At 39.2% G+C, this 25893-nt stretch overlaps 1 protein-coding gene across 2 annotated transcripts in view; it reads right to left on the bottom strand.

Moving 5' to 3' along the window:
- Positions 1-25893, bottom strand: part of PIGN (phosphatidylinositol glycan anchor biosynthesis class N) — a 109547-nt gene that overhangs the window by 27024 nt on the left and 56630 nt on the right. For both annotated transcript variants that reach the window (XM_063326064.1, XM_063326065.1), the window contains exons 13-19: positions 18416-18494; positions 16072-16254; positions 12589-12725; positions 11466-11565; positions 11239-11331; positions 9725-9816; positions 5189-5300 (exon numbers count right to left, since the gene is read on the bottom strand). In XM_063326064.1, the coding sequence (XP_063182134.1) occupies positions 5189-5300; positions 9725-9816; positions 11239-11331; positions 11466-11565; positions 12589-12725; positions 16072-16254; positions 18416-18494 (796 nt within the window). The remainder of the gene's footprint in view (positions 1-5188; positions 5301-9724; positions 9817-11238; positions 11332-11465; positions 11566-12588; positions 12726-16071; positions 16255-18415; positions 18495-25893) is intronic.

The following is a 25893-nucleotide window of genomic DNA, read 5'->3' as shown; positions in this document are numbered from 1 at the left end:
TTGTGCTATTTTTAAATAGTTTAAAAAAGTGCTCTGGGTCACTGATTTGACACGATATACTCTTTGTCAAGAGTAAATCCTTAAACGCTTATGTAAACCACAGAAAACGCACGCCTCCAATTTTTTGAGGAGCACTTGTCCTCAAACAGCAACCACAAAGAACAGCAGAACCTCTGGCTTCACTGCAGGATCAGGTACAGGGTGAAGGGGAAGGCTAGTTAAGGCAAGAGCTTCGCACGGGCAGCACAGTTCCTGTAAGAGGACACAGCAGCAGTAGAGCAGATTGGAGGTGGATTTTAAGAGATGGAAAGAAGCTGCAATCTTAGCAGACTGTTCAAATGAAGTTGTCTGAACCACCTCAGACAGAGCCCTTCATCTTACAGAAGCAGCGAAGCTGGAGAGGGTCTTTTTTTTTTTTTCTTGACTAATTCAAGAGACACTGTTCAGTCATCACGTAGGTGCAAAAAAACCTTAGGAAAATTACCCCATGAGTCAGTTATTTTTGAAAGATTACAATTATCCAAGAAAAAGCTTGAGCCAAATTTTCAATTACTGCTATTTATTCACAGCTCTGCAGTTCCACTAAAAGGCAAATCAAGTATGCACAGTACTTTGCAAACACATCCTTTAAAACTACATTACAAGATATAATTGCTGTTGTGGCTTTTTTTGTCCAAAGCAACTACACAGTGTTCACATCTGTCACTTTTTACCATATGAATAGCTGCCATTGCCCTGGCAGATATAACCCACAGTGATACCTAGTGGTACCTGCCCAGAGGACACGTTTAGCAATCAGCATTGTTCTTTGGCCCAGTTTCACAGGTGCTCGGTATCTGCTGCTTCTATTTAATTTCAGGCCACAAGAACAAGTAACTTGTATCTCTGTGTGACATCAGTAAGCAAGGTTGAAGCATAAAACCTCCAAAAGCCCAGCGAATTGGCCTCTTTAGACCTCTGATGTTTATTTGGGATGCTTTTGCCGTATTCAGGCCAGATGTCTCCCCTTTGGTGTATCTTTTCAAGTTCTTTAGTGTCATGAGCTCTCGTAATCCCTCTGCTATCCCCTAGCCACTGATGAAGTCACTTTGCGCTCACTTTCTGTCATCTCCCATAATATACCTTGTGCCTTGGAAGACTTGTGATGACCTGGGCACATTAATGAACCCAATTTGCTGCTATTAGATCTATGCCAGTGTTCAGTGAAGGACCTGGCATCTGCTTTTGCGGCTCTTATGTTTGCAGTTTAAGTAATGTACAAACTGCTCTCAGCTTTCACCAGCAACTCCAGGACTGTGGAAGAGTGCAGACGCAACTTGGAGATGCAAACCGACGTCTCCAGCTAAGAACCTGTCTTCTTTCCCCCTTCACAACCTTCTTTGAAGTTCAGAGATTATTCTTAAACAGCTTAAGAGCTGGCCTCTGAGAAACACTCATCTACAGCTTGAAAGAGGAAACACGAAAGGTGACATCTGCAGTTCCAGCACCTCTTCGCCAGCAGCTCTGGCTGGGAGCTCTCCTAAGCATCTAACATGATAACAACCAATGGGGAGAATGGTAGGAGAACCAGCATCATCGGCTGGACTGTACACAAGGCTGCGTGAAAACACTCCTCCAGTCCTCTAGTTCCACCGATATGACATGGATTCCTACTGGTTACTTCTCCTCCTAATTTAGAGGAGAAAGCTAATAAACTGACCACCTGGGACCCAGATGAAGCTCTGGCCTCCTAGGAATAACAACTTGGCCCAACATTATCAACCAACGGAAACAGCAGTGCTTCTGGTAGTGCAGCAAAAACTGGACTTCACCTATGAAACTGCTGGCAAAGAGAAACTGGTGTTTACTCCAGAAAAAACCAAACATTAAGTTGTATAGCAAGTGCTGCAGCAGTCTAGCTGATGGATTAGAGATAACTCCCGTTTTCAGCGTTCCTGAAGCCTTAATGACTTCTCAAAGATAGAAGTAGCATTAACCAAAAGACAATTCTCTCCTTGCCATAGCAAACAAAATTCAGCAAAAAATGTTATTGCTGCTTCAGTATCAAGAGAAAACTTGAGAAACTCTTGGCAATTTTCAGAAACTGTGAGGGTGTAATTAGTATCTTCTTCCTCAAGCAAACAGTGACACGCATCAAAACTTCAAAATCAGATCTCAACATAACTGAAGTGGTTGTAACAGAAGTGTAAACGTAACCATATGAAGTTACTCAAGCTTGCACTTTTAAAAATGTCTGTCTTTATACGCTTTTGCTGAAAAATAATTTTGATCATGTTGGTTGGTTGTCTGGGGCTTTTTTGTTTCTTTAAGGTTTATACGCACATTGGAGACCTATAGTATGTAGGTACAAAAATCAGTGAATAAATGCGTAGCCTGTGAAAGGCCTCTCAGATCCATAGAGGTATGTAGTTCATTCTCATTTGCTAAGGTGTATATCAAAGGTAATTAACTTTTCTCTGGAGGACTACATGCAAACTGGTGGGGTTTTTTTGCCTACTCTGAGGTTCTCTGCCAACTCTGGGTTTTTTTTGACCAAAAGGAGAGCAATTAATGTAATGGAACAAACTTTGTTCCTTATCAGGCATGATATTTTCACTATAGGCTAATTCCCAGATGGAAAAGGAAGCTCATTTGAACAAGAAAGAAAAAAGTTGATTTCAGAAGAGAAAAACATTATTTATAAGCACAACAAAAAGCCTAGACTATGCTGAATCCCTCTCTTTCTCTGACTGAAATTGGAAGAGAACTGAAAAGGGAAGCGCAATTCAGATGCAATTCCAAAATAACAAAGTTGCAAAGAAAAACTCAGGCCAATAAGAACTACCTGAGTCTTTCGGAAGTATTATCTTGTTTCTTGTATGAAGATGTATCTCATCCCAAATAAGCAGATGGGTGAAATGAAAGACTTAAAAGAGGGTTCTTGCACACAGACACTACCAAACCACAGAGGAGTGGGGGGAAAAATTAAAAAAAGAAAAAAGTCAGGGGATCCTGATCAGGGAAGTTTAGCCCAACAGTAGGCTTTTTGCTAAAAGAAAAAAAAAAGAAACCTAGAAATGTCAGCCATTCCTTCTCCATTGTGCAATTCAAAGGCTTTTAGTCAGAGCTGAACCTATAAGAGGTTAGCAGAGTGCTTAAGGAAATCCTCAAGACAAACCATAAAGAGTATGAGGAAGGGTCGTCATATTTTCCCTCCCACTTCAGTCAATACTTGCCAGGAAAGTGGCACACAAAGACCTGCAGCAAATTAATCTATCTTCTCATCTCATTCCCCAAAATGAAGAAACATCAAACAACCAATCTTAGTTTCCTGTCTAGCAAGGAACAATGTTATCAGAGGAAAGCATAACCTTCAGTGACTGCCTCCAAACACCACATATGGGGGAGCGGCAAAACCTGCTTTTAAGAAACCCTTTGTCAGATGCAAAGCAGGAACCTGATTACGTGTGCTTATGTATATGAATGTCAGTGCCCTGATCACTGTCTGTCATTGCAAAATAGGTATGTTTCATCTGACTAGATGATTCATCTCACCCTTAAAACTGCCTGGGAGTTGCAAATCAAAACTCTTGTGTTCAAAATGCTCCAAACCAGCATTTTTGAAGATTACCCCCTTCCTTGTCCCCGCTGAAAACTGCCACTCAAAAAGTAAAAGAGAACAAGAGAATTCCGTTGCCTAGAAATATTAGCCCTCCGAAACATTTTCTTTTCATATTCCTGTACATTTTGAAGCAATTAAATGTAACCTAACCTCAAAGCAAGTTATTTATTTGGACATATGTAATGCTTCTGTAATGCCTCCTTTTCGCCCTCTAAATCTGAATAATCTCCCCTCCCAATCTTTTCCTTACCCTAAGCATGAATGGTGGATCCCATGTTTTCCATTCCCAAGTAAGCTTTTGAAATAAAAATCTAATAGAGACTAGTAATTAGATGTCACACTTTTACATTTGACGTAAAATACCCTCTGATTAAGGAGCAATTTGAGGAGCTTTATGATCTTCTTGAAGGTTGGGAGAAAAACGAAGACATTACTCCCTGAACAAGCAGGCAGAACATTTTCACCTAATTAAGTATCTCAGGGCTCTGAGTGAATTTCCTAATCCTCTAAAGTTGGTTTAAGAATAATCTGGAATTACTTTTTGACTACAAATCTATCTCATCATCATCACTTGTGAGCTTCTCCACAAAGTTACGCTGCATGAGATGCTGCAGCAGTTGTGCAGTGAATTGACGTTGGCTGGATACCAGATGCCCACCCAGCTGCTCTCTCACTCCCCCATCCAGTACGATTTGCTTTCAGGCTTTCCAGTGAGAAATCCACTGGCGAGTATATACTGGAAATATCTGTCCTAAATGCTTAGGAACGGAACTGATACCTCTTTTCCACTGTTAAGTGGAAAAGTTAAGAGAAACCATCAGCCCATTATACACGTGTGTGTGCTCAGGTAAAGGCATTTTAAGCACTCATTATTCTTTCCCCTCCTCCTTTTAACCCATTTGAGCTCCATACCTAAATCACTGACATAATTAATGCATTGCTTAGCTCAATAAGAAACTCCAGCACGTAAGTCATAACCAGTGAAGCTGAAATAAAACCATTATCTCGTAATAAGTTAAAAAAAAAAAAGAGAATAGCAGACGTGCAAGGTATTATTAGAATCTTAAAGGCTCTCTAGAACTTAATTAGCACCTACTATGAAAAGATTTACCTATTTCATGAAGCTATAAAGAAAAAAAGTCTCATCTTTCATCTGAAAGAAGATTTAACTAACAGCAAACCAGCTCCATATCAGTCTCCCATTGTTATTCAACAGCCAGAAACTGGAAAGAACCCCCTGAACCAGGATGCCTGTCCTTAGCACCCACATGCAATTCCTGCAAACGTCACTGCAAGCTACATACACAGAGCAGGAAAAACTCTCAAATTCTCGGAGAAGTGCATCAAAATGCATACGCACATCTGTGTATCAATACTCATAAATATGCAGAGAATGAGCTTTTGGGAACACAGCATTATGATATTTAAAAACATGTATTACCATGAGCACATGCTCCTCTTGAAACAGTCAAGGGGAAAACTTTGTGAAAACTGGGACTTTGGCAGGAACGCGTTTTAGAAAGTATGTAAAAATTTGCATGTAAAAACCCTCTAAATACTCAGAATTACTGAGAAGTAGCAACTGACCTGATAAAAATGTATTTTCAGATCTTCGTTATTTCTGTACTTATTTTCATTTTTACAAAGTGATGCCAGTGAGAAGCAGGAAATCAAGAGAGTCAGCAAACCAGCTGCTATTCTGTAAAAACAAACAAAAGAACAATAAAATCCTAGGAAGTATCATCAAAAGATTCAGGAAATTTTCATACAAGTGTTCTTCACTAAAATGAAATAATTCATTACAGTATCAACCAGTATCAAGACTTAATACATTAAGGAAACTTCAACATCCAACTTGAGAAAAGAAAAATCCAATCCAGAGTCAAGTGTGGTTTGTTGTTTTGGTTTTTGTTTGGTTGTGTGGGTGTGTGTTTGTGGGTTTGGGTTGTAGTCTTTTTTTGGGGTGCTGCGTTTTTTTTGTGGGTTTTTTTTGTGGTTTTTTTTCTTTTTTTTTTTTTTTTTTAATACAAGCTTGCCATCCACAAATATAGTTACACTCTTCTCATGGCAGTGACAAAAAAAAAATAATAAAAAAATCTCCATTTTGGCCATATCTGATCTGTCACCCATTATTTTTAGGTACTTTCAATTACCTCTAAATAATATTTTGAACAAAATAGTAACAGCAATCAGTGACCTAAAGTTAGCGGTTTCAAGTTTGCCAGGTTTGTCATCCAACGGGGTAATTACACCACCGTTACTACCAAATACATAGCTTTGTTTAAACGCAACAGCAAGACTAACTGGAAGATTGTCACTCATCACACGTAAACACAGGGGAAAAAACAGCGCTTGGCATTATTAAGTAAACCTGGTAATTATGACATTGTTCCAAAAATAATAGACGATTCACTAAAGGACCACTACTAATATCACCTTTGACCGTCTCCCTTCATTCATCAAGCAAGCAGAGGAACTGTAAAGACAGCAGAAGTTTTTTGCAGGTATTTCTCTGTCATGCTACAACCTTGATATGGAAGTAGTCAAACCACAGAGCCCTCGCTTCCACTTGTCCTTTGACATCTCCACTGAGAGACTACTGACAAAAACGTCCATTTGTGACTGCTCCGCTCATTGCGTTTTCTCAGGCATAACGCAAAAATGTACAAAGACCTCATATTCAGTAAAATCAGGCTATGTAGGTGTATCTCAATAGCAATTTTCAAGTAATGATCTAACCAATACAAGAACACAGTTGCAGGCTACTCACTCACAGAACGGAGATTGAAAGGTATCTCTGGAGATCAGTTTAGTCCAACTCCCTACTCAAAGCAGTGTCAACTACAGCAGGCTGCTCACGGCCATGTCTAGCTGGTGTTGAATACTTAACACCTCTCTGGGGAACCCGCTGAGTGCTTGACCTCCCTCAGCGTAAAAAGAACTTTTTTCTTATGTTTAAATGGAATTTCCTGTAACTGAGTTTTTGCCTATTTCTTCTCTCTTCACTGGACACTGAGAAGAATCTCTGTTTTCTTTACTCTTCTCTCCCAGACAGGTATTTATATCATTGATAAGATCCTCCTGAGTCTTCTGTTCTCCAAAATCACCAGTTCCAGCTCTCTCAATCTCTCCTCCAGGATCAGCAGTCCCAGTTCTTGCTCGTTTTCCTGTGACAGATACTCTAATCCCTTAGTCATCTTAATAGCCATTCTCTAGACCTGGTCCAGTATGTCCATAATCTCTCTTTCTGGAGACCAGAGCTGGACACAGCACTTTCAGATGTGTCTCGTCAAGCTTGAGTAGAGAGGAATAATCACCTTCCTCATTATTATTCTGGTAATGCCAAGGACACCACAGGCCTTTCCTGTAACAGGCACATTGGTAGCTCATGGTCAAACCAGTTGGTCCCAGCCTGTCCTGGTACATGGAAATTACTTCTGCTCAAGTGCAGAACTTTGCACTTCCCTTTTTTGAACTTCATGAGCTTCCTGTCTGCCCATTTCTCCAGCCTGCTGAGGTCCCTTTGAAGGGCAGCATGTCCATCGGCCGCATCAAACGCTTCTCCCAGTTTTGTATCACTTGCAAACTTGTTGAGGGTGCATTCTGTCCCATCATCTAGGACACTAACGAAGATGTTAAAACAGTACTGGCCCTGATACCAACCCCTGCTGCACACCACTAGTGACTGGCCTCCAGCTGGCCTTTGTGCCGCTGATTACAATCCTCTGAACTGGACAGTTCAGCCTGTTTTCAGTCCACCTCAGTATCCAATGATCTTGTACATCATCAGTTTGTGTATGAGGATGTTACAGGAGACAGTACCAAAATCCCTGCTGAAGTCAGAATAATCGACATTCACTGCTCTCCTCTGTCTCACTGAGCCAGTCTTCTCATCTTAGAAGGCTACCAGGTTGGTCAGGCATAATTTCCCCTTCATAAATTCATGCTGACAACTCCCAATAACATTCTCGTCCTTCCTATGTTTAGAAATGGTTTGCTTCCAGGATTAGTTGCTTGAGTACCTTTCCAGGGATTGAGGTGAGGCTGACCAGCCTGTAGTCCTCTGGATCCTCTGTCTTGCCCTTCCCGAAGATAGCAGTGAGGACTCGAAGAAAGCAGATGTTCTCAGGAACCTCTTCCACCAACTGTCACCACAACTCTTCGAAGACTAGCACAATGACATTAGCTCCCTTAGCTCTCTTGGGTGTATCCCATCAAGGCCCATAGACTCATGCATGTGCAATTTGTTTAAGCGTTCCCTAACCTGATCCTCTTCCACTAAGGCTATGTCTTGCTCCAGACCTTCCCACAGGTCTCAGCAGTCTGAAGGCTGGGGTTCCTGATGGCCAGTCTTACCAGCAAAGATGAAGGCAAAAGAAGGCCTCAGCCTTTTCCATGTTCTTTATTACCAGGTGCCCGTCCCAGTCAGCAGCAGGGCCACATTTTCCCAGGCTTCCTTTTGCAGCCGTACACTGTCTTGTTGCACTTTACATCCCACACCAGATTCAACAACAGGAGAACTTCTGGCTTTCCTAATCTATCCTGCATATTCAGACAGCGTCTCCATGTTCTTCTTGGGCCATCTCACCCTGCTTTCACCTCCTGTATGCTCCCTTTTTATGACTGAGTTGAGTTACGAGCTCCCTGTTCATACAATACAAGTTTTATTAATGTACTGAAGAAGCCCTGACCTGACATATAGTGCCACTGCTCAAGAAATGCATCTATTTCTCACTGGCATTCTAATTTCTCCCTCCTCTATCTTCTCTCCCAGCATCTCCTTCTATTCAATAACCTGAAGTGTCACATATACATATATTTTTTTAATTGTCGCTCCAAGCCTTTTTAGCTTCAGAAGTCCCTTGACAAGATTCCAATGGGCGCAAACTGTTTCAGAGGTACAATGTTTCATTAGAAGAATAAATAGGAATATGTACAGCTTGGGTAAGGTGAATGGAAATAAGTGTCAAGGAGAAAGATCTGAAGGTAATTTAGTTTCATTTTGACTTCTGAGATGTGCTCAAATGTTCTAAATAATAAAAAAAACCCTCAGTTTGGACCAGTAGAAATACATACATGCGCATATACAGTTAAGAGGTTGTTGATACAGCCAAAGCAAATCTGTCCTGAGTATTTCTAACATGCTCAAGCATCAAGACTAAGAGGGTTTTCAATAGATAAATTTAAATCACAGTTAAAAACATTGAGGCAGAATGTCAATAATTTTGGAAATATCTGGGCTCACAATTCTATCTGTAATCATACATTACTGCTCAAATCCCATATTTTACCAAGGATCTGGCACCCTGGCTCTGATGTGGCACAGTATCTTCCGCCAGACAGCAGAAGGAGCCGTTGCCATCCAGGTCAATTCAAGTGTGTCTCTGCAGTAACTACAAGGGTACCACAAACCTAACGCCTTCAGGCCGACCACCTGGATGGCATCCAGATATGAGAGTATGCTTGTATAAGGAAAGAGTAGCTCTGAAGAGGAGAGGGACAGATGACTAAGAAGCACTAGAAAAAAAAAATGCAAATCAACAACTGCAGAAAATATCAGACAGGCAGCACCGAGAAGCAGAAATGGAAAAAGAAGAGACAAAGGAGACACCGAGGAAGACGACAGCTCTGCCTGTCCTATTTGTTCTGTTTCCCTGAATATTTCATTAGGTACAGAGTGCTATTCAAAGACAGATTATGCAAAATTAGATGAAGGAATTCAGAAAGATGCTGTCAAAGTAAATTGCTTTTGAATAAATGTTCGTATTCACATATGTCAGTGGTATTTACCGTGTCTGCACCCCAGTGAAGCTCCTCCTTTAATGATAACCTTTATTTTCACGTAAAATTTGCAATTTTTTGTATTTTGAGAAATGTTTCCCTCTATAAGAAATTACAGAATAATGCAAAGAGCAAATCGACATGGCAAAAGAATTAAAAGTTTATTCTCATTCATATTAGTGAATAACCAAGGTCTCTATAATCATGTTATTTAAATTCTGAATTTCAATACCTGTCTCAGACAGCTTTCAATAATACAATTCTTCATATATAAGAAAAGTCAGCCTAAATTTTGAATATCAAAGAGGGAAATAAGTTCAAAGAACAAGATGAGAGTCTTACACCAGAGAAATGTTTGGTTCTCTTCCTACAACAGGCATTAAAGGAAATATTGCCAAGAGCACACACAGAAGAGTCCAGATCAATGCTGTTGTCTAAAAGAACAAAAAAAAAAAAAAGATTTTTTTTAAAGGTTAGGTGGACAGACATTATCTAATCAGAAAAAAACCCAAAACTTCAGCATACTACTAACAGCTACAAGCATCTCCCACAGGCAAAAAACCCTGCATCTATCAAGAGTAAAATTAACTTAAAAAAGGCCACAGGGTCATTGGTATTACAGCACTTCAATTTAATAAAAAAAAATAAATCTCATTTACACAGCTGTCAAAATCTTATCAAAGACTATAAGAATTAAAGCTAAGCTTATACTTAAAATCACTTTCTCAAAGTGTAGCCTTCACAGACATTGCAGTCACCAGAAAGCTGATGAGTAACCTTATGGAAGAAAGGAATAAAACTAACCTCATCAGAAGTTTGCAGCAACTAACTAATCACCTATTCTCTAGCAATACGGTAACATTTTCCAGTCTTTGAATCTGAGTGCCATTTCATTTAACCACAATAATCATCTAAGTAGTTCTCAATTCTTTGCTAGGAGGGGAAAAAAAAACCCCAACCTATCCCAGGGATTTTCCTCTAAATAAAAACATTAAGAACTGCATCACTTAAAGTTTTCAAGCTCAAGTCAGATTCAAGTTCCTGAAAGCAAATTTTCAGTGCTACAAAACATCTTCTGTGTATACCCAGCTTTAAGACAAGTTACTTGATTACAATAAAAAAAAAGTAAATAAATAAATACAAGCCTCCACCTTGACAGTTCTTGCAAAGCAAGACTTAGCAATTTGACTCTAATTTTTTTTTTGTTTTAATTAAAACGTTAATGTTGCCCCAGAACCCTAAGTTTCAAGTACCCTGTGAAATAAGAGATGTTTGAATAAACTAATAGAAGAAATGTCTCTAATATTAAAGGTTGTGCCACTTCACACCCGTATCTACAAAAGTTGAGGTTTTTCCTGGGAAAAACAGTACCGAATCTGCCTCTGAGGAACAACGTCTGCCAGCTGACTGCAGACAGTTATGAATTGACAAGTGTTTTTCAGTTATCTTCGATTTTTTTTCCCCAATAAATTACCATACTACTTAAATGGTGGCACTTTCACCAATTGTGAATGTCAACACTTTCGCCACTGTGACAATTTGATAAATGCTGTGCATTTCATATGATTTTAAGTCAAGCACTTTTTAGTGATCATTAACAACAGAAAACTGGTAGCTAACTCACAGCTATCCCAAAATTCTTAAGCAGTTCTATTACTTTTCTCGTATAACAGATCTGTCCAGATCATATTAAACTCCCTTGCCTTGCCACATGCTGCTCATGACAGAGATCAGAATAAGAGCATGACTGAACAAGAATCTAAAGCAGTGTTCCAAAGGCACCAGTCCCAACATCCTAAGATGCAATTAGCTGTTAGCTATTTAAAATGCTCTTTTTAAGCGAAGCAATACAGTACCTTTGCTTGAACCCACAGTTGTGTGATCACTGGCCAGACAGCAAAGACAAGAAGACCAATAGTAAGTGCAGAGCGGTAGAAAAAGCTGAAGACCTAATAAAAAACAAAACAAAACAAAAACAACAAAAGACTGAAAAACAAGCACATGAATAAAACTTACAATTCCTCAAAGAGGTAGAATGCTAGCAACGAGATACCCTGTTGATACTTATGGATAAAATACTTACTAGTATTTCAATTCCCAGCATACAAACCACGATGAATCCTATAGACTGCCCAATACGAAGTGACAAAAAATTTGTGGCAAGGTCTTGAATAACAGGAATTCTGTTCAAAATGATGGAGGAAGATATTAATTGTTTTTAAAAAACAGAAATAATATATGATTTTACCTCTGACGGGCGGGGAGGGGGTCAGAGCACAAGAAGTGTTTCAGGTATTGCTGATCCTTCCTGCTGTTTAGAAACGGGAGTAGGTGATGGCTTGAGGCTCCATCTGCCCAGTTTTACTTGATATAAAATCTACAATAAAACCCTCCGGCTTTCCCCCTCCTATTTCTGGCACATCTTTGCCAGTATTTGGACAAGCTTCAGATCACTCTTTATCCAAATTGACTCTGCGTTTATGAATACTTTTGGTTATGCTATGCTTAATGTCCATCATAACTGATGAAACATTCAGAAGCTTTAGAGAGAGAAAAAAAATCCCCCGTTAGCTTTTCCAGTGTTTTATGAGGCAGCTCATTATCTAACTGCAGTTGTTCTCATTTTCTCTGAATAATACCGAGTTGGAATCTACAGAATTGCCAGTAGATTAAGTAATAGAAATCAGAAGGTAACCAGTGTCTTTTGATTTGGAGTAAAAGGAGACCCAAACAAGACAAGTTTGTTTCAATATCAGAGCACAATCCTCAACATGCAACTGGAGTTCAACATACTTGACATTTTGCAGGGTCAGACTATTTTGAAATTACTGAAGAAAAGGAACAACCTGCCCCATTTTACAAAAGAAGTCAGCTGCTACAGGTATTTACCCAAGATTTTAGCATCCTATTGCTTACAGTTACAAGAGTACTAAAAACATTTTTTCTTGCAAAGACATCAATTTATTTTTGCTAATAGAAAAGATATCTTCTAGAATTGGCAGCTGTATCAGTCAGTTTGGAAACCATTCTATATGTCAAGTGAAATATAAACCAGAGTCCTCTAAAATGTCTCAGGAAGCACTTCAGGAAGTTTAATAAAATCATATCTTTTTCTCCCAAACTTATGGGAAAAATTTAGTTGTCAACAAAAAGGAAGTACAGACCTGGTTTTGGAAAACATTCTTCGAAAATGTATTCTTACTTACTCTCTCACGACTGCATACCATACTGGTACTGGCAAGAGACAGTATACGTAGTATGTCCAAGGACATGTTTGAATCAACAGGAAAAAAGCTATTATAATTCCAACAAAGGCAAAACTGTAGAAGAGAACAGTAGATTCCTGAAAAAAAAAAAAAACAAATAGTTGGACAAACATTCCTGAAACAGCAATAAAAAGTTTTAAACTACATGCTATTTTCCATTTGTTAGTTACACAGTACAGCAAATGTTATTTTAACACAGTCATTCAAGCTGCCTTGTGTCTATGTACATAACTCTGGACACTGTTTCCAGCCAGATGAAAACAACAACAGTGGGATTTGAAGATCTAATTCGAAATGTGTCTCTGCATAAGGTCCTGCAGTACAGGACCTTGCACAAGCAAGGCACACGGTACAATCTGGAAGCCCAATGTACACAATGTTATTTAAGTTCAACGGATACTTGAAATGCAGTGGAAGGCAGAGATGCTAAGGGTCTTGGAAAAAAAAGAACTCTCTTAAATTTAGATTCTAAAACCAGGCTTGGAGCATAACCTTTTGAGTTCAAGTTCATAGCATTACGGTCAAAATGTTTAATGAAAATTCCATTAGCACATGTTTCCTCCTCCTGCTTTAGACATTTATAAGAGAACTAATGAAATTAAAATATAAATCATTAACTCCTACTGGAAAAACCCCAACTCTTGAGGATTTAGGGACAGCTATTGAAGGAGACTTGTGACCAACCATCCATAGGAGAGATGGCCTTACTCAAAGAACCTACAGTTTCAACACACAGAGGACTAGAGTCACATGGCACTAAAAGGTTCCTAGCATAGGTAGAACTGTTATTGTATTTAATCCTAACCTACAACGCCAACTTTAGGCTTTTCTAAAAGAAAAAAAATTTAACAGAAATCAAGATACGAGATTAGAACATTCTCCCTACCTCTACTCAAAGAAACACATTCTCAGACTGAGAGCGCTGTAAGGAGGAACATCACAGACAGAAATAAAATTTCTGAAATGGGTAATCTCAGACAGGTCGCCTAGTCCTTAATCATCAGGTAGCAGCCATCTCTTGTTTGTGCAAAGAGAAGCACTAAACAATCACTTTGCATAAGCCTTTTACCTGGTCATTGAAGTACTCTTCCTTATTTAGGGACATTCAGATATCGGAAGAATTACTGGTAGGGGAAGATTATGTACAGGTTTTAAATAAACAATTTTATCTTTACGTATTGCAACTTGACATAGCAAAGGCAGCTTTAGTGACTGAGTTGTCTTCAGTGTATTTTGTAGGTAATGACTGAAGACACTGTTTTCTTCTACATGAATGCCAGTTTCTTTGAATGAGTTATGTAGACAGTTACTTGACTGTGTTAAATATTCTGAGAAGAAAAGACATTCAATTAGCAGTTCACATAGACGGGTTAGCATTTTTTTGGCCCCCCCCCATAACTGACATACAACTGCCTTGATCTAAACTGACAGCAAATGCAAGCTCTAAATGATTTTTAGGTAGAATTTCTGCTAAGATATGCCATTAAAGCAAGAAAAAATGTCATATAGAAAGCTGACCTAACGCAATTTTATTAGTTTAAATTTTACATTTGCTGACACAGAGACAGAACGAGTATGTATAGATATGATATGCACACAATATAATTTATCATTGAATGAGCAAACACATACAATCAACATTTTATTCCATCTAGAGACATAAATATTATAGAATCCAATATAGTTGGTCATGCATTGAAAATGGAAGTCAGATTTGCATTTTCTGTGGATGTTTAAAAACAGATTAAAAGGTTAGGCTTCTTGCTAAGCAAAACAGCACACTATTCTAAAAGAAAAAGAGTTTTTTCATATGCAGCATAGAAGCCAAAAACTTTTAAAGGTGATATATACAGAATATGCAGTTTCATTATTCAGAGGCTCCTTTCAGATTTTGTAAGGCTGTGCTTTGCAGAAGACTACTCGTCAACGGTAGATTAGGTACTCAGCAAAATTCTTTAAGTAGCTCCAATATTAGCTATAAACCAAATAACCTCCATATATGAAGCATTAGCCTCACACTGTGATTCCCTAAGTATTTAAGAACACTAAAAAAGGTTTCTACAGAAAAGGGCCTCTTACTAGAACTGGGGAAAGAAAAATTCTATAGACAAAGAACTAAGAAATCTAATTTTCTTCTACGATGCTAGTGTCACTAGCATAAAATTTGTCTTCAACAAGTAAAATCAATATACCAAATGAAAATCTGTCAACTCAAAATGTGAAGTTTTTGCTTAATGTAGTTATTAATATGCCCAATACTCAGCTGATTTACTGTAATTATTTTTTTCATATCTAACATAACATGCATCTTGGATTATTTCTTCTCAGTTATTTGATGAAAGAAAACCTAAATCATGCAGTACAGCACTTATGAATATTTTCCATTTCAATTTTGTTTGATCATTTTCATTAAAGGCCAAGACTACCTCATTTCAGCTAGTAGTAAAAACCTCAAGATAGCACGATAGGAATTTTCTGAGAGTAATATATTGAAGGCAGTAAAGATGCTAAGTGAGTGTTCATTCTCATTTACATTACCAAATGAAACAATTCCTTTTATTCTGAAAAAAATTCTTCAAGTTTGGGAGATTTCACCCCCCTCCAAGGCTTTAATTCTTCTCTAATGAAATGCAATCTTTTTGCTTTTTCACCTTTTTGAGGTATATCTTTTTCCTGATGAATGACTGAAAGTAAATGAATTCCCTAAGATTTTGTACTTCGTGAAAAATCAAACCATAACAATCTTGTGAAAAAGTTCCCTTCATCTTTGATGTCTTCTGCTGCGCCCTTGCAAATCACAAAGAACAAGAGAGCAAGCCAATCTGTGAAACCACAGTTCACCTTTCTATTAAAACGGGTTATACATTTTAAAAATGCCATGACTGGACTGCACAGCTTCTGAAAACTGATTTCACCTTGCCAAAGAGGACAGGAATAAAATAATTTACAAGAAACACAAATTTTTTTTTTGCCTTACAGTAAAGAACAAAAATCAAAATGGAAGCCTGAAGTCTGTATTCTCCCGAACAAGTATTGTTACAACAGAGTGCTGACTTTAATTAATGCTGAAAACTGACTTCTGGTTAAAGACAGACCCTCTAATAGTTTTAAATCACTACGTTTGCTTATACTTGCATTAGCATCTAGTAAAACGCACAGCCATAGGAAGGAAGAAACTGAGAAAGCACAGTACTGCACGTTCAGACTCAAACAGCTTAGGAATACTGACCCTAATAAACGGACCAAACAGTAACACTATGCAGGATTACAGTAGCTACAAAACTCCACAGCTTCCTAGTTTCCACAGGCAGTCAAAAGAAGTGGAAGGTGTACTATTTGGTCTCCCACACAGAGAGACTAAGCATACATACAACGCTGAAAACTGATAGAAAAAAAAAAAATCATTGCATGTTTGCAACCTACCTGATTATTAGTTTGGACAGTCTTGGTCAAATTGGTATGCGTCTTGATAATCACCAAAATCACGTATGTTGTCCAGCCCACAAAACCCATTGCAATGCTTAGACCCAGGAATAACCTATCGTAGGTATGGTAATAAGACAAGCCTTCCAAAGCAAGGTTAATCAGGGTTTTGCACAGGGATACCTAGAGGCAGACGAAACATATAAGCAACAGTTTAGAACAGTGTAAGTTCCGTTCCACAAATCAACCTTACTGAGAGCAACCAGAGCTCAAGCTGCACCACCACTCTTGGCACTATACTCTCTGCGCTCAGGTATAGTGTTTTGGCCAACACCAACTGCTGGAGTACACACTGCTTTGGACTCCTGTTCTACATAACATCAACCATCAGTTGGCTCCTCCACCATCATCCCTGGCCACAACAGTGGTCAGATGGTGAAAGCTACGCAGATTGCACACCTTACGCACCACCTACTACCAAGCATGCCACTTGTTTTTCCCATGAACCTTTGATATATATATATTTAACTATAAGTGACCCCCCCAAAAAAACAGTCACGTGCTTCTGAAGGCACAACATTTACATAGGAGAAGGATTATGGATGCAGCTGAAACATGGTCACTCTCCACAGCCTGAAATACCCACTTCCTCAGGCCTGATGTAGTACCTGATACCCCCAGTGCTTTGCTTAAGCACCAAAGGTGATTTCAGAGACAGAACTGGAGTCCCAGTTTCATTCACAAAGCAGCTGCTTGGGGCTCTCAGGATGCAAATCATTTGGATACAAGAAGGGTTGTATGCAGTCTCACCACACATCCCCTTACACCATGATAAAGACAATGTTTTTTCCCCAACACGTCATTCCTTACACAGAGGTGTGCTGACCCCTGTGATTTACCCAAAGATGGGAAGCTCAGCTGTGTAATTTGTGGTCACAGATTAAAAAAATCTGTATGGAAGAGGATAATAAGAAGTTGAGCATACATGACGATGCTTCTTTATATGTCCAGGTATCCAGTTGGGACTTAACAGCATCACTTAACCGAATGTGTATGTCAACTACTGGAGAGATCACAAGTCTGACAGTGGTCAAACACCCAATTATGAACACATATTTGCAAAGCAAAAGGCTGCAAAGTTGAGGAGGCAAAGAATCATCTATATCCCAGGTAACACACTGACCTTTTTGCATTGTGCTACAGGAAGCTGAGGACAGCCAGGGCACAGGCACACGCCCCATCTGTTAGTGACCAAGAGTGAACGCAAACACATGGGGCACTCGAGTGAACAAGCGGTAAAATTCATATATAACCAACAACACAAACTCGCAGCTTCTACTGCTGAAATGTATAAAATGCCTCCTATAAATAGCCAAGTAGTAGTATTAGGAAAACAAAAAGAAAACCTGCTCCCCCAGCAAAACAGATCCACTGATTTAAACTGAGCTGTGTCCAATTTACAATGAGGTAAATTATAAGGCACAAGGTATAAAATAGATTTAGCTGTCCTGTGCATAAAATAGTAATTTATTACCCTGAGAAACATACTAGGGAAAAAGAAGAGCTGAACCCTAACACATAAAGGAATTATTCTTCCACGCATCTGGCAGGTTAAATGTAATCTTACATATTCAACTTCTTAGTGTAATTTTTAACACAAAAGTCAGTGACCAAAATAAACCTGTTAAAATTACTGACTTCTTTGTATCATTTAGCTCCACAAATTATTTCTGCGAATGTCAGAATGCAAGCACTGGCAAACTGCACCCATGGAGTACCCTGTCGCACACTGAACGGTAGCAAACGCTTAGGAAAGCAATACCACAACTGGGAAGCACAGAACGTATTCCACATATGGCTCCCTGTCTCTGACAAACTGAAATGTGAAATTAAAACTAAGAACAGCTGATTCAGGTAAAAGAACAAAATGAAGCAGGACCTATAAGGGAGCAAGACATTCTACTTTTTTTTCATGCAACTAGCAGCCTAGGAAGTGTAAGCATGAACTACATTCCACAGTTTCTCTCTCAATTTACCCTTTTTTACAGTGGAAAACAAAAACATACACTGTGTGTTAGTATACTATGGAATGGAAACAAACAGTTTAAGAAGTACGAAAAAAATACAGCAAGTCAGTATTATTCTTCAAATTGATGTCAAAATGCAAAACTTTGGAAACTCACAGTGGGATTTTATTTGTGTTAATAAGTGCGATGTGCATAATAAGGAAGGGAAAAAGTTTTATTTCCCAGTTTCATTTCAAGTTAAACAAATCTAAGTATTTATATATAACAGAAGTTGCTATAAAAAGTTTCTAGAAGGCACATAGCAAAACCAGACTTACCGCTTCATCGTACTTCTCCTGCTGAATATATAGTCTCGTTTTCTTTAAAAAGTTGATTTGCTCAGAATCAGAGAGTGGTCTGTACAACAATGTAAAAAGATATTAACGTTTCTTCTTTTCATGAGCAGAGGAAAAGGCAAAAAAATTAACTTTGTAATAAAAAAATTACTCTGGAATGAAACATACCAAAGTATTCTGAACTTCATTAAAAGTAATTGAAACTAATCCATTCCTCTACGTTCAATCTTCACACCTGTGTCAACACTGATGCTGACTAACTTATCCTAAGATCTTTGCATTAAGAGATATTTCTTTCATGTAGGGGTTCCTGTCTAATACCGCTGAAAATGATCTCCTTAGTGCACTATTATTGACCGTTGCTCTGGACAAGAAGCACCACACACAAAAGAATTAAGCAATTTAACTGATTTGGTAGACGGCTGTAAGCAGTTCATAAGCCTGTCAGTGTAGGACGAATTGTTCAGGTTCCACACCAAGAGTAGATGATGCCTAACAACCTTCACTTTGAAAAATAAGAGCTCGTCTCCTGTTACACAGGGAGCTGTGAGCAGAGTGCCCAGAGCAGGGGATAACACAGTTACCTGGCTACACGAAGCTCAGTGCTAAAAATCTCATTGATTTTAATGAATTTAGTCATCGACCTAAACAACTGCTAGAATTCTTCCCTCACAGAAACTAGCAACATGGAGAAACAAGCCAGTCAACCAACCTCCACCAAACAAAGAGAGAAGGAGCTGTTTTTCATGTACCACTTTTTTTTTTTTCCAAGGACAGTGGCAGGCCAGAGGATCCCAGACTCACCCTGGGCAAGTTATAAGCCACAACACAGTCATTGTCACTCTAGGCACAACAGGCAAGCTATCATGGGTGACAACTTTCTGATAGCTGATGAACGCATGCAGCAGTTTTCCTTCACGCCTTGCATGACATGGCCATGGCACAGCGTCACCTCCTCAGTATCCCCAGCACATGATGGCCCAGCTACACGCCTCCCTCCCTCACACATGCTCCTTCACAAGCCTCATACACAACCACCAACTTCATGTTTCAGGTGTTTTGGCTGTACCACATCAGGACCACCCCTGAGGTCTCACTCCTACTCTTTAAAATCAGCAGCAGTCACCCGCGTGCTCACTCAGCTGGACCACAGGGGCAGGTCTTGATCATGGAAATGCTCATTCCTGCAGCTGCCATCAAATGCTTGGGAACCACTTCTGCCTGCCACCCAGATGCAGCTGATGCATCATCAACAATACATACATATCATCTTTTGGGCCCTGAAATAAATTAAAAGGATTCTGTGCCTGAACAATCTGAATTTTTATTAGTAATAACATCCTGGTATATTTTGACACTGTTTCCTTCAGTTCAGAGTACAGTATTGTGCAGGAGTCTTCTGAAACATATTGGATAATAGCAGCCACAACATATCTTACTTTTGAGAAAAGTAAATGAAATAACTGTACTAAAAATGTCTGACACTCTTCAATCTAGAACATAATCGAAGGATGGTATCCATAAACACATAGGCAGAGAGAGGTCCCGTGGAAAAGGAAGAAGGGAGGAAAAGATGATCAAAGTGTTTGATCACCTTAAGTCTGTGGGGAGAACGGAGGATTACAGAGAACAGAGTTGAAAAATAGCAGATTGAATCTTGGCTGTTCCTGCACCTTCATGACACGTCCCTATGAAAGCCAACAGTACAGCTCCACAGGCCGAGGGCTACCAGCATGCAGCCAGCAAGAGCGCACCAAGGCTGATGATGACTCAAGTGAGAATCAATTCTTCAACTAGGCGAACCGGACCCAAGTACTGCCTCAAGGAAACCTGTAACCCCCAAGTTTTGCTAAGTTTTTTGGCAGGGGAAAGGGAGCAAAACACCAAACCAAGGTAGGAGTTTTCACCATGTGTGGAGGAAAAAAAGGTATCTTCCCTTTTAGGTAAGGATTTTAAAAAAACCTGGAATAAAAATTAAGCAGCTTTATTTAGGACTTAAATACATCCAAGATGTTCCTATGTTCACTATTTCATTTCTATTGTTTTACACACGCTATTTTCTGCGGATTTTATCCTTGTCATATTCAATGCAAATTTTTAATAAGCTTAAAAAGCCTTATTTTTACCTTTCACTTTGTATCTTTAGTAATTTAGCTATAAACCCCTTAATTATCTTTTTATTCTCAATGAATCATTTTATTATTATTGAACAATAGTCTTTACCTGTTCTTTCTTAGATGACAGCACCTGGGATCTCTGTACATGGATGGTGTAAGACAATAAATGGGGGTTTTAAGCAGTAAAGTTTCAGTAAGTCAAGTGCAGAAAGCAATTATTTTATCAAAATGGGTTACCATTAGAAGGTGCATTGTTAATTTTCAATAGTTAACACCATACCACACATTCTACCTTACTTCCATATGCATGCTTTTCAAGATGCTGAATTTACAACTGTCTACAGGTTGTTTTTGTACAGCTTATGAATTCCAGCGGAAATTAAAGTCTGTTTGTATACAGCTGTATCAAAATGCAAGTTTCACTCTGAATGCAAGGTGTGATTGTTGTCTTAAGAGATTTTGCCTCCATATTAAACAAAAGCTCAAAGACATGATTAGAGAAATTTTGCATCTAACACCAGCCTAGAAAGAAGAGTTACCAAATGTGATGATTATCTCTTGGCTAAGGAATATATATAGCTCACCATAAGCAATTTATCATCCGTTCAGGATCATGCTTCACTTCCTAAAGCTGCCAAAGTAGACAGGAAATTTAAAAGAAGCCCCTTGCAAGATGCAGCAGAAAGCATAAAGAGACAAAGCCGCCCCATGAACAGAAGTGGAAAGCTGCTGACAGAAAGAAGGCAGGAACTTTAGAAACGGTGATTCTATAAAACCTGCGAGACTCAAACAGCAAAACCAAGAGGAAAATTTAAATCTGAGGAGTTCAAGTGTGAAATATTTTTAGTACCACTTAATTTTAACTTACACTATTTAAAAGGTTTTGAATACCAGACATAGCGTAAGAAAAGAATAAACTGATCAGAGCTATTTCCCCGTCTTCTAGTATGCAATGTGCCAGAGGCACTACTAGAATACCAATGTATTCTCAAGGTCACTTAATGCACACATCCATGCAACAGTTAAATTAATAGTAATGAAGTGAATTTACTGATCATTATTAGAAAGATTCTGAACTCTATATAGAAAACTAAGTTATGTATGTATGTGCTCTTCCCAGCTACCCATCACCAAAATCCAACGCTACCGAATTCAAGAGGAATAGTTTTAACTAGTAAAATCAAAAGTCTTTTTCCATAACGGGTAAAAATATCTGTCCTGCTAATTAACAAACACACACAAAGATAATTCAGTCAGTGGACTCTGTCCTCCTCTTCTTGTCTTGAAAGTATTGCAAAACACATGCACTGTAAAGTATAGTACTCCAAGGTTTAAGACAGTATCATCAGGATTCTAAAGACTTCAGATTACATTGTTCTAGCAGAGCAATTTTGTTTCTAAGGAATGGTGGTTCTAGCAGAGCAATTTTGTTTTTCATGATAGCTATCAGAGATTAACTTTCAAGTTCCAGACAGAAATCACAGCTTCATCCATGAATAAACATAATTAACTATGAAACAAAACGATCGGGCTAATTGTGCAAGTGCTTGTAAACTATCCCTTCTGAGATGTTAGCTACCCCTGTCATAAGTATACCTGACAAAATTAATCCTTCCAACATATCATGCATGCTTGATATAAGCTAAGCTATTTGACAGCACTAACAACAAGACTGTGATGAAGTATGTTTACCATAGCAATGTCGAGGGGACCTCTTTTTGGCCAATGACTCTTGTTTATCATCACACTGCAGAAATTACCGTTCCCAATGGCACAGGTAGCATGCTGCAGTCAAACTGTGAAATAATCTTGGAAGAGAAGGAGATGTCCTGCAAATACATCTGTATCCACCACTGCTAGTTTGTTAATTTTATCATGCCTGGTTATTTGGGGTAGTGATTTATAGTCATTTTATTGTACAGTAAATTTTCCAGAATTATACTACAAAGAGTAACCCCTTCGGATCTGTAGTAGTTTAACACTTAAAATGCTGCAGATTTAATAATGAAAGTCAAGGAAGCATCACAGACCTGCAGATGCAATGTACAAAGAGAAAGGCTGAGATCTTTGCCTAGATCACTGTCAGATGAAAAGAAATTTATTTCAGCCGCTTCACTCCACACACACACACACACACACACATATCCCTGTATGTAAAACTGTCAGACTACTCATGCTTGAGAACTTAATTTCTTGCAGGACTCAATAATCTCTTCAACATAAACTCCACGTACCTGACTATTGTCAGCTCATGCACATCTACATCCTTCTATCACTGCCTTTTCACACTCTCCACGAGAAAAAAACACCTAGAACTGTGCATCCCACAACGCTCCCAGAGTGGCAAGGTTCGCAGGAGATACAGTGACTCATATCCACCAGCAGCAGCAACTCAGCAGTAGCTGCTCAGCAGACTTGAGTCTTCTAATTTTTTTGTATTGGCTCTTGGGGGATAGGGAGAAAAGGACCAACTCCTCCTGCTCATTCAAAACTGAAAAAAGCTATCGAGGATAAGGATATACATCCCTTGAACCACACGATAGCCCCAATGAGGCAGGACAAGGCCATCTGAATAAAGCCTACTAGGATTTTGTATAGGTCACCTTCTCCTGAACACCACGTAATGCAGACCTTCTCACTTGCTTTGCTATTTCTAACTTAAAAATAGTTGGCAGGGAAAGAGGCATCAGGCTGCCACCGTCCAAATAACTCCAGCAACCTCTTCTGCCTCGGCCACCCACTCCTGTCCTCCTGCCACTTGGGCACTGAGTGGGGCAGGCACCAGTGCCTCTCTGCTCTCACCATGGGAGAAGACTGCCAGCAACAGAAGTAGTTGAATACGTTCAAACTCTATTTGCCACTCATCCCTCCGTGAGATGGCCATACTAAGGAGGAAAGATCGCTTCCAGTCCGGCAATTTTGCAATCAGCTGAAATAGCACTTACAGGACCCGCTATTACTGCTTTGATCCACATCATTGCTGCTGGCAAAATGGCATCTTGAAAGTGAAGATGTAAGACTGGCCTGATGTTTTTGCAGGGCTGCTATTCAAAAGTTACACAAGTAATCAAACAACACTTTTTCAAAGCCTTTTTCAAAGCAGCAACAGGCTTCACAAAGTCAGTCTCCCATGAGAGCTGTCTTCAAACATTGCCACCGTACAACAGAGATGTCACCTCAGAAAGCATGAGGTGGGTAATAGGAAAGTAGAGACACAGATATTGCACTGAACACTATTAATTTAGCAGAAACATGATTGCATGCTTATGCCTGCTCCACATAAAATCCACCCCAGTCAGCAACTCAGAAGTGCAGAGATTTTATATTAATGATACGGCAATCCCAAACTAGCCTAACTTTATTGCTCTGTCATTTGTTTTGAAGGTATGGTGCATGGCCTTGTAGGATCAGAATGAAACACACAATATAGACCCTTCCCCCGTCTCCATCAAGAGCAGAGAATCATCGTAAAGAAAGTAAATGGCAATGATGCAAAATCGTGAGTTCATTCAGCAAAGCGTGGAAAAATTGACCAAGCAAATACTTCAAAAATCAAAGTCTGGAACTATGATGTTTACTTTCTGTTGAACTTGCTGTGCAGTAAAGAGTACATGATGCTACGAGGGGCAATGATGAGGAAAAAAATGTGTTACAGTTCTATGGATTTTACCAAATTACATATTTACATGAATTTCAATAGCCAGAAGCTGATTGTTTCTATTTTCAAAATGTGTTCAACCCCAGTTCTTTAGATTCGCCTACTCAAAAGAAAGAATTGTTTTACTGTATCTGCCAAAGACAGACTGAAAGCACATACTATGAGATATAGAAGACAGTCCTTTGCATATGTTTTAGTTTTGATCAAAGACTGAAGTTTCAAAGATTAAATGATTTGGTGGGTAACTCAGTGATCCTTAATCTGTTTAGATGGCCTGAATTTTAATTGTTTACCAAAATATTTTCACAGGTAAGCTACTAAAACATGCAAGTCCTATGAAACTTGATTTTCATAATTTTGAAGCAAGATGCATGTTGTTTACAGATTAAAAAAATTAGTGATGTTCTTAGTGTGCTAAAGCTGTGCTTTTTTTAAAGAAAAGGTATTCCAAATAAACCTACACCAAAGGGTTTATTACAGCTTCTTAAAGCCCAGGATCCTCAATATTCCCTCTCCCGACTTGATCTACTCTCTTTTCTCCTGCTGTTCCACTGACAGGAGTTTCAGTCTCTGAGTGTCTAAATTTCAAGCAGGTTTTTGTGGTTTTGGATTTTCTGACTACAGTGTTGGATTGTAAATCAGCCAGTCTAGCCGTAGGGTCGTTATTTTTACAACCTTTTTTCTTTTAAGAAGCATTAAAAAGCACTGCTGCATGCATCAGGCGCTCCAAAAGAAAGAAAAAGGAATATGAAAGTCCATAAGAGGCTCTTGTTTTAAGTTGTGAAATTTTTGTTCTTTAAAGGATAATGAAACGAAGGGAGGGGACACACACTTCCACAGGCCAAAGAGAGCAAAAAGGCATCTCTACTGACACATTGCAAAAACCTACCAGTACATGGATGCTTTTGTATTCAGATTTACAAACACGCAAAGGAGGAAACAGCAGGACATCAGTGAAACCACACGAAGTGGTCTGACTGCTAATGGCCTAATCCTGGACTGTCAAGTCCTAGGAATTAAAATAGCCTTTTAATTTCCACAAACCAGCGTCCCTAATGCAGCACATTCGCATATTCAACAGCAAAGTGCCTTCGGATATTTATGTAAATCCTTTAGATAGCAGAGATGAGAGAAAAAGGAGCGGGCAAGCTAACTGCCAGCTGCCAATTCACTGAACAGAGAGAAACAATTAAGATAACTGGGCTGCACACAGCAGATCTTGCACGCAAACTACTACTGCAAGAGCTACTGCGGACAAGCAGAGGCCCGGAGGGAGGCGGCCATGCTCTGAAGCCGTCCCTTGGGCCCGCTCCAAGCGGCACAGAGAAGCTGGATGCAGGGATCTCGCAGGGGCAGGGTCATAGAATCATAGAACGTGTTGGGCTGGAAGGGTCCTTTAAAGGTTATCTAGTCCAACCCCCTTGCAGTAAGCAGGGAGTAAGTAAGGGAGTAAGTTTTGCCTGAAGAGCCAGCAGGACATGATGCAGCAGCCTTTAAAACAGAAACAGCTTAATAAGGAAGACAGAGATCCTTGAAGGAAAGGAAATGCACCATCTTTAAAGTCTCCGCTATTTCAGTACTGCAGGGGACACGTGCTGACTCGAAGTAACAATGTCCTACCTATGGGGCAAGTCAGCCCTCACCTTTGCAAAGCGTACGATGATTTATGTCATACATCAAACTGG

Source organism: Chroicocephalus ridibundus, chromosome 2 (assembly GCF_963924245.1).
Source record: "Chroicocephalus ridibundus chromosome 2, bChrRid1.1, whole genome shotgun sequence".
Lineage (NCBI taxonomy): Eukaryota > Metazoa > Chordata > Aves > Charadriiformes > Laridae > Chroicocephalus > Chroicocephalus ridibundus.
Note: the sequence above shows the minus strand (reverse complement) of the source record. Positions and strands in the feature narration are given on the sequence as shown.